The sequence below is a fragment of the Diplotaxodon limnothrissa genome, linkage group LG11, assembly GCF_057381915.1.
Source record: "Diplotaxodon limnothrissa isolate DT_005_m linkage group LG11, D_limnothrissa_male_GT1.1, whole genome shotgun sequence".
Classification (NCBI taxonomy): Eukaryota; Metazoa; Chordata; class Actinopteri; order Cichliformes; family Cichlidae; genus Diplotaxodon; species Diplotaxodon limnothrissa.
In genome coordinates this window covers 37,246,139-37,255,762 of record NC_140606.1, presented here as the reverse complement: position 1 = coordinate 37,255,762, position 9,624 = coordinate 37,246,139, and the positions used below count along the sequence as shown (strand labels likewise).

General features: G+C 38.6%; 1 protein-coding gene across 2 annotated transcripts; it reads left to right on the top strand.

Annotated features, from left to right (window-relative positions):
- Positions 1-940: 940 nt before the first annotated feature.
- On the top strand, positions 941-5,147 carry LOC146623513 (uncharacterized). 2 transcript variants are annotated; one of them, XM_085365961.1, is made up of 7 exons: positions 941-1,117; positions 1,231-1,344; positions 1,945-2,001; positions 3,828-3,937; positions 4,004-4,112; positions 4,233-4,355; positions 5,082-5,147. In XM_085365961.1, the coding sequence occupies exons 1-7, from the start codon at positions 941-943 to the stop codon at positions 5,145-5,147; spliced, it is 756 nt and encodes a 251-aa protein (XP_085222087.1). The 2 variants fall into 2 exon arrangements, with proteins under 2 accessions (XP_085222087.1, XP_085222086.1); XM_085365960.1 differs by having other exon boundaries at positions 3,828-4,112.
- The last annotated feature ends 4,477 nt before the right edge of the window (positions 5,148-9,624 follow it).

The window sequence follows — 9,624 nt, the reverse complement described above, 5'->3', positions numbered from 1 at the left end:
GTTTATTAAACTCCACCGAGACAGCGGTGACGTAAATCTGAAGGCTAGACGGTCCAATTTCACAGCCGTTTACTTCCGGCCTACCCGACTTTCTGAGGACCCGGCCCACGAAGACCGCGAAGGACGGGTCCTCAGGAGGATGCAGCCCATGAATTTGGACACCCCTCTAGACACACTGACATTGGACATGGGACTGTCAAAGTAAAACAGGAAATAAAATGAACATCGAACCAGGACCACAAGACACAACACAAGGAACACAAGGGAGGCACAGAGACAAAACCTAAAGGCTGGAAAATCACAGCGGTGCTAAAGAATAAATAAGGAAAAATAAATACAAAAAAAAAAAAAAAACTAATCATGAAAATCCCACATAAACTGAGAACATTGAATAAACAAAAACCAAGTCACCCGACTACGGACCATCACACTTTTACTATGAATCTGATTGTCATTATTATGCCAGAAATTATCTATAGAGACCAAACCCATTTTTGTAGCACACGACAAACTTTTTTCTGCTGTGAAGTGAAAATTTTAACATAGAAGTTTATGACACGTGACCTGCTGTTGTAGCTGACACAGTAAAGTGACTGGGTACATCACTGCGGGATTCCATTTTCAGCACCTGGAGGTTGCCTATATATGTAAAACATTCTTGTAAACTAGTATCAGCACAGTGTTATCCATATGAAGAACCAGTGTCACCTGTTAAAGCCAACTTGAGAGCGTCCAGTGATGTGACAGCCTCCCAGCATCAAGTCGGTTTAATTAATTAAAAGATTACTTTTAAAATTCTGTTTAAAGCTCCTTTGGTGGAAAGTGAAGTTAAGTGAAGGGAAGTGAGGTGTTTGGGTCAAATTGTTTTTCCACTAAGACTTTAATCTGATTCTTATTTCAGCTTTTTCTTGTCTCTCAGTCTCCAGGATCTCAAGACAGGATGTCAGTGACTGTGTCCAAGGCTGATGGGGTCACTGTACTCACTCTGACCACTGACCCCCAAAGTCCTTGGCCTCCTCTGTGCCAGATCTTCAAGAACCTTTGCTACAGTCCAGTGTGCTGCACTGTGTCTCAGCGCCTGAGAAGTCTCAACAGAGCTTCTCAGACAGTGCTGGGGGTGAGCTACAACCATCTACACATCACATTTTATATTATGCCTATTTTTTAATTTGTAGTTTTTTCTTAAACTGCACAATGTTCACTGTTCATACTGTACTTCATTTTTCACAGACGCTGCAGATAATGATCGGGCTGCTCAACATTGGATTGGGATCTATACTCTATAGCACTTGGACCTCCTTTTACTTAAACTACTTAGGCTTTCCATTTTGGTTGGGTGCATTGGTAAGGAAATAATCATGGGTATATGTATATAAAAAAAAAAAAAAATCTGAAGACAAAAAAAAAAAAGTGTCAGTACTCTGTTTGTGGATGATCGAAACTCTTAGATTGATCTTCAAGTTCCAGCTAGGATGATTTTTGAACCTCTTTATTTGCTCACTCATTGGTTACTTTTAGGCATTGAATAGACTTGGAAAGCTTTAAGAGAAGATCATTTTGGGGTTCAAACATATCTTTCCACAGTGTTAAATATGTGACAGAAAGGTTAAATGCCAAGTTATGTCCAAGTAATATCTACATGTGATGACACCAGTGCACATTTACAAACACCGATTCATAGTTTTGCTAGGTTACATTAAAAAATTAGCTATAGTTCAAAATAGCAGTTTACACAAACAAACTATACAATTGTTCTCTCATGATGAAAGGTTTTATTTACAACTTGGAAAGAAAAGCATCTGGACTTCTTTAGGTTGCTTGAAGACGTTTCACCTCTCATCCGAGAAGTTTCTTCAGTTCCGGAACTGAAGAAACTTCTCTCCTGTTCTTAAGATGGACATGAACTTTTTATTTATGTATTTATTTATTTTGTCTTTTGTCTAGTTCATCATGTTCGGCATTGTGTGCGTTTTGTCTGAGAAGTATCCAAGTCCATGTTTGGTGAGTATTTCAGCTGTAAAACATTTTCATATGATCTCTAAAGGACTTTTTGATGTCATGTGACATCACTAATGTCACATAACTTTGCCGACATGTGGCCAGCAGTAATGTTTTAATGTTCTTCGTTATTAAACATTCGCACATAAATAAGTAACATAATATGCAGTACTTACTTTTAAAAGTTTACTCTTCGGCCGCCCCTTTTCCGCCGTTTTTTTTTCCGGCAAAATTATCCACACCCACCGACGCGCTAAGCATTCTGGGATATGTTGGGCCACGAAGTCTACACCGCCACATCCTTAAAATTCAGTGAAATGAAGGACGCATTTGAGGGCCGCATTTCAAGCAGCCTTCGAATTGGGACAGCCTTTGTCGCGTCGCTGTGCTGTAATTGGCCTTAAAATGCGGCCTTTAAGGCTGCAGACCCTGAATTGGGATACAGCCAGAGACTAAATACACATAAGGGATGATCAAGGGAAGTGGCCACACATGGGAGCACAGCTGACACACATGAACCTAAAGACAGAACAGGGGAAGTGAAACTAAATACACTGACATTGGACACAGACTTCCAAAGTAAAATAGGAAACATAACAGATGCGCACTTGACTAGGGAATACAGCAGACCATAGAACACAGGAACCAAAAGACTAGAAAAGATAAACTATGACAAAATCAAAATTCAATAATGATACAAAACTCAAAACACTGGGTCACCGAACCAGGACCATGACACCAGGTCTTAGGGTAGAGGCCTTAAAAAGTGCAATCCAATTACATGACAAAAACATTTATCCAGATTAGGGCTGCCATGATTAGTCGAGTTGTCATGATTACGTCAACTAATTTAATAGTGGGCACGTCGTTTGAAACTTTGTAAGATCCTGAAAGACGTAGGAATAAGTAGTAGGATTTAAGAGTGTAATAATGGACTGGAACAGAAGATGGCAGCACTGTATGTACAAGGATGCCAGCTGCCATTAAATGCCAAAGAAGAAGAACAAGAAGAAGTAGCTGTGTCCAAATTTAGGGGCCACATCCTTCAGAGGCTGCATTTGTAGGCCGATTACGTTACAGCGATGCAACAAAAACTGTCCAAATTCAAAGACTCCTCCAAATGCGTCCTCCTTTTCCCCAGATTTGAAGGATGGGTCGGGTGTATCCTTCGTGGCCCAACCTATCCCAGGATTCATAGCACTTAGTTTTAAACTTTTAAGACATATATTACCACCAGCTTGACAGCTAGCCGGGGGTTAGGGTTAGCCGGCGAGAACAGCGAACTCCTGGCACATCATTTTAAACCCACCCATGGTCTTTCGCTAAACATGATATACAAATCATTTAGATAACTTAAAAATATTATTGTTTGTTTTTTGCGCCTTGAGGCGACTTTTGTTGTGATTTGGCGCTATATAAATAAAATTGAATTGAATTGAACTGAACTGAATTTTTTCAGTGTTTTGTTTGTTCCTGAATAGATCGGTTTGGCTAAGATTAAAGTTAGCCAAAGTTAACCCCCACCCCCACAAAACTAAAAATACAAAATTCCATTCACAGACAGAATCAGATACTTCATTAATCTGAAGTGAGGAATAACATTAACAAACCAAAAACAGAAACCCAAACTTAACATGAAAATAACAACCATCATATCGTAAAGCAGCAACTAGACAGAAACCAACGTTTAGATTAATGAAGAATCCAGGCATGACTACGTAAACATGCGTACTCACAGAGGCTATGATACTTTAGTCTAAGAATGCACTAAGTGTCATTTATGGTTTGGATATTTTCTTGTACATTAACTGGTCATTTTTGTTTTTCAGGCCATCCTTACTGTGATTCTGAATCTGGCTGGAGTTGCTTTTGCCATTACAGCCATTGCACTGTACAGCATTAATTTAGGAGACATTCGTTCTTGGTGGAACTGTTATGAATACTACAATGGTTACAATGGTTACAATGGCTACAATGGTTACAATGGCTACAATGGTTACAATGGTTACAATGGCTACAATGGTTACGGGTATGGCAGGGAAACAATAAGGTCTCCATCTTTGGAGGAAAAACTCCTTCAGGAGAAATGCTTGGAGGGCCAAGCAGTGCTGGTGGTAAGTTAGGGAGAGCAGAAAGAAAAATAGCACATATACACTATATGATACTATCTTATATACTGCAGTATATAACATTTTGAGACTTTAGATGAAGCACTGTTGTTTGTATCCCATCAGATGCTCCTGAGAAGCATCAATGCTGTGATGATCACCTTGTCTGTTCTGGAGCTCTGTGTTGTGATAAGCTCTGCTGTCCTGGGAATCAAGGCTCTGAGGAACAAAGAAAAAGGACAAAACAAGGTAGATAATGGACAACAAAAAGGTTCAAACACATTCTGATAAACATGTTAAATAGTAGAAGATGTTGGCTGAACACATGAAGTGTTCTTGCAGGAATTCTGTTTGTTTTGTCTGAATATCAGTGAAACCAGGTAACAGTGAGTCTGTGCAGTGTTCTCATGCTCTCTACCAGTTTGAGTGAGTCAGTTAAAGTTTATATCTGATGTACAGACAGAGAGCAGAATGACAACATAAAACAAAACAACAGCCCATCATGACTTTAAGGCATGAAGCTCAGTCAGTCCAGAATATTTGTGGAACTTCAAACTCTTTGTAGAAACTGGCTCCCACGTGGACCGGCCCAGGACAGCAAGTCCAGAGTTCAGGCTGCAGATTTTAGGGAGAGACTGTGTGAATCAGAGCTTCATGGTGGAACTGCTGCAGAGAGAGAGAGAGAGAGCCATGAGGAAGAAGAGCTGTTGGGACTAATAAAAAAATAGACCAGAGGAAGTTTGAACAGCTGTGCCCAACTTTCTGTTAGTGTGGACAACAACAGCTTACCACAGTTTGTTTTAATAACAATAAAATAAATTGTAATTGCACTTTATTTTTAACGTCACCTTAAATGTTGATTCCTTTTTGTATCCCTGCATGAAATTGTCATCAAAGTGTGCGCAGTCATGGTTGTTTGTGACTGGAGGGAGTCGACACTTCATGCACTTTACAAATATTATTTTTCTCTTTTAGAGCACTGACGACCCAGAGCTCTACAAACCTCTGCTGGAGGAAGACGCTGCACAGCCTGTGGCATAAACATCTTCACTCTGTGCATGGAAAATTGATGGATATTGAATGTGGAGTACCTCAAGGATCAGTATTGGGTCCGAAAATGTTTATTATGTATATAAATGATATTTGTAAAGTATCAAAGATACTAAAGTTTTATACTAAAGTAATTTTTGCAGATGATACCAATGTACTTTGTTCAGGTGTGAAATTGCAACAGGTTTTGGATGTGATCGCACAGGAGTTAAAGATATTAAAGAAGTGGTTTGATAGAAACAAATTGTCATTAACATTAAATAAAACAAAATTTATTTTATTTGGAAATTATAAGAAAAAACATTAACATTGAAATTTTTGTTGATAATATATATCTAGAAAGAGTTAATACTATAAAATTTCTTGGTGTGATCATTGATCATAAGGTCTGTTGGAAATCACACATCACTGAGGGGAGAGTTAGCACGGGGCATTGCTGTCTTGGGGAAAGCAAAACAATTTCTGGATAGGAAAACATTGTATATGTTATATTGTGCTTTACTATTAGCGTACATGAGTTATTGTGTAGAGGTTTGAGGAAATACATATAGAAGTAATATTCAGACTATAATCATAATGCAGTAAAGGGTTATTAGATTGATAAATCAGGAGGGGTATAGGGCTCACACAAATGCACTCTTTATTAGGACGCAAGCTATAAAATTCCAGGATCTGGTCAAGTTCAAAACAGTGCAAATAATATATAAGGCAAGGAAAGGGATGCTCCCAATCGAAATAAGTAAATGGTTCTTAGAGAGAGAAGGGAGATATAATTTTAGAGGGAAGTGGAATTTAAAATTACAAAGAGTAAGAACAACTTTGGAAAGAATGTCTATTTCTATAGCGGGAGTTAAATTCTGGAACGAGTTAGAAGAAGAAATAAAGGTCAGTAGTGATATAAACCAGTTTAAAATAAAACTCAAAAAAGAAATTTTAAATAAGTATAAGAATGAAGAAAACGCAATTAACCCAAGAAAGCAGTCAAAGTGATGTTTGCTTTCCTTTGCAAATGAGTAAATCTAAACATAGTATTGGTTGAATATGAGAAAATATTTTTTGTGACGTCATGTTCTAAGTTGAAACCATTGTATAAGTTTTTGTTGTTCAAATTTAGATGATGAGGAAATGATTAAGATGTAAACCTAAGGGGGTAGAGCTAAATAAGTATATACTTCTGCCTACTCCTTTTCAAACAACTGCATGGAATGATATTATGAAATGTTGGTGAATGTATATGTTTGAAATAAAAATGAACTGAACTGAACTGAAATGTCAACGATTTACACACATTCTTACTAATAACTGACTGATAATATACGAATTATGACTGTGTGTTGACGCAGCGATGTATATCTTATGTTTAATTAGATCCCACCACCTGTTATGTAAAAAATGATTGACAAAGGAAAAAAATAATTGTTACAAGTCATAGTCCTGAGCTCAGATGCTGTGCAATAACCTGAAGTTTATTAAGTCAAAATAAAAACTAGTAACTCTTTTCTTTCTTTTTTACAGAAGTGTTTAAACAGGGAATGTCAGGTGGAGGTTGTTACTTTTAAATGAGGTTTGAAATTTTAAGAAACTCCAGTTTTTACTGTTCCCAGCCTGTGTTGTAAATGAGTTCTTGGTGTGTTCAATAAAACATGAAAAGTTCAGCTGTTATCTTTTTTTCTTCTTCTTCTTTTAAATTCAGATTGTTTGCCTGTAATTGTGAATCAGATCGAGACCAAAACACATTCTCATTTCTTCCAAATGCAAGGAGCCACTCCTGGTAACAGGTCTGCATTTAGTTCCTGGTTTCTGTTTTTCTAACTGCACAGCAAGCAACCAGTCTGAGTTTAGTTTCGTTTCGTTTAGAAGCTTTTTATTATAAGCTACATGCTGTGTTCTAAGTTCAAACTCATTAAAAGACTCATGGAAACATACATGAACTGCTGGAGAAAGTCACTGCACAGCTTATAGCCTAAATGTGTGGCCTCTGTCCTTTAACGTCACTGAGTTGAACAAAGTTTTCTTAGTATCAGTATTCTTGATGTGCTGCTGTTGTGGAAAATCTAACAATAACCTGCAACACACTCAGTGAGCTTGATTTGAAGTGGGTTTAATAAACACATTGCAGTGTAGAGAGAGCATCCCACTGAAACACTAGGACCATCTCTGAATTGTTGCCCTTACATCCTATATACGCAGACGCAGACACTCTTAAACAAAGAACATTCCACAGCAGATCAATTATTAGCAGATCCTTAACTGTTCAGTCTAAGAAAAGCTCCAACCAACCGTCACCTCATCTGCAACAGGATGTCCAGAGCCCTCAAGAGGAAAATGAGTCTGCTGTGAAGGTGCAATAAAACTTGGGCCCTACTTGTGATCACATTCCACATGCATACAAACTGGTGACAGGAGTGGTCTTGCTGTACTAAAGTGAAAATATGTGATTAATACATGAGAAAAGGAATCTGCCACCGCACTGCTTGAAGAGTGCATTCCTGCTGTGTCTTGTGTTTCTGACGTTTTGCATTAATTGATTCTGACACAGTCAGTTTTCCATCATTGTTGGTGTTCTTCTTTATCGCTACAGTGAGGTTTTTTGTGGGTAGTGTTTTATATTAATTATTCGTGAAGGTCACAAATATGTGTCATATATTGTGAGGTTTTTTATTAAAAATGATTTAAAATTGGAACATGTAGCACAAAATTGATGCCATCTTTAGCTGTTGCATGGTGTTATTGTTTCTAAGTATGGAGGAAAACTCAAGAATGGATTTGAATTTGTGTTTAGCTGCAAAAATAGGATTTGAGTGAGTTTGACAAAAGGCCATTACTCACGCCGGTCGCTTAGAGTACTAATCAGGTGGAACCAGATAATCTTCACATTTTCTTTTACATCACATGGATGGCCAGGTGCGTGTGCTTACCTGGGGAACATGTAGGACCAGGATGCACTATGGGAAGAAAGCAATGCTGTGGGTGTAGTGTTATGTTTTGGGCCTTGCCATCCATGTTGATGATACTTTGACACAGACCACTTACCTAAGCCCCAGACCATGTACACTCTTTCATAGAAACGGTGCTCCCTGGTGGTTGTGGCCACTTTTAGCAGAATAAAGCACCCTGCCACAAAGCAGGGATGGTTTGCCACACAAAAATGACTTTGAGATGTTGGCTTGGCCTCCAAATTCTCCAGATCTCAAACCAGTCGAGCATCTGTGGGATTTACGGGCCAAATAATTCCAATTCATGGAAGCCACACCTCACAACTTACAGGACCTTAATGGACCTGTTGCGAAAATGTTGGTGTAGATATCACAGCATAATTCTGTACATGATATGTGTAGCAGTAGATAGCCCTATACAATATATGCACCCACATTGTGTAGAACAGCGTTGAAGAAATTTCCTCCAGTGAACAGCAGTCACTCAGTGACTTCCACTCATACATGCCAACACTCCCGATTTTTCTGGGGGAATCCCGAATTTCAGTGCCCCTCCGAAAATCTCCCGGAGTCACCATTCTCCCGAATTTCTCCCGATTTTTCACCCGGACAACAAAAATGAAAAACCATATCCCAGATTGGCCCAGCCAATTCCAGTTTCCAACAATGGCTACTATTACTGCAGCTACTTAGTTTTAATATTACTCTTATTACTCTTTCTGGGTCACAAAATAAACCTATAACATATTTTCAGGCGAGAATGTAGCTGTTCAAACTTCAAATATGTGAGCCGACGAGAAGAGCAAACTCCCGGCACATCGTTTTCAAACCCTCGCGGTCTTTCGCTACTCAGGTTAACCGTCTGTTTGCTGAAAAATAGTAACGTGACCGCCCCGCATTTTCTTGTTGGTAACGGTAACGACATTGTAACGATAGAGATAGTAATTAGTTACTGTTAAATATCAACACTTCACTGAGTTCTTTTGATTTCTTAAAGGCATCCAATGGAAGACCTGCTCAGTACACCATTTCACACTTTATTTTCTTACACAATTACTAGAAGGGAGATGCGTCCTGCATGACACGGTGCCGCGGATCTCAAAATGGTGGTGTGCCCCTAACAGTTTTATTACAGAAGCTCTCTCATTCTAGTCTAAACAACAGTGTCTCAGTAACTTTCCACTAGAGATGGTCCCCTCTTATCTACTTTATCCCAGGCAAGCGTGAGCGAGAGTCTACAGTATTCTCCTTACTGAAAAAAGTAACGGCATTAGTAACACCGTTACTTCTAACGCTGTTATTCCCATCACTAGTTGCCTGTGGAGAAGTGGACACAGCTCATAACCTTTGTTCTTGTAATTGTACAATAAAGGTGTAAGAGTGTCGCAGTGACAACCAGAGAGTGCTGTTGTATTTCTTTCCTGTTTACGTTTTCCAAACTGTGCAGCAAACGCACCAAGTTTGTTAACAGGTGATTCTTTTAATTATGTTTGACTGATTGTCCTAATTAATTAATTGTTATAAAATTGTTA

Excerpts from the sequence above, each read along its gene's own strand:
- LOC146623513 (XM_085365960.1), top strand. The coding sequence starts at position 941 with ATGTCAGTGACTGTGTCCAAGGCTGATGGGGTCACTGTACTCACTCTG. Across the intron at positions 1,345-1,944 it reads CATTTTGGTTGGGTGCATTG|TTCATCATGTTCGGCATTGT; the intron begins GTAAGGAAATAA and ends TCTTTTGTCTAG. Across the intron at positions 4,113-4,232 it reads AGGGCCAAGCAGTGCTGGTG|ATGCTCCTGAGAAGCATCAA; the intron begins GTAAGTTAGGGA and ends GTATCCCATCAG.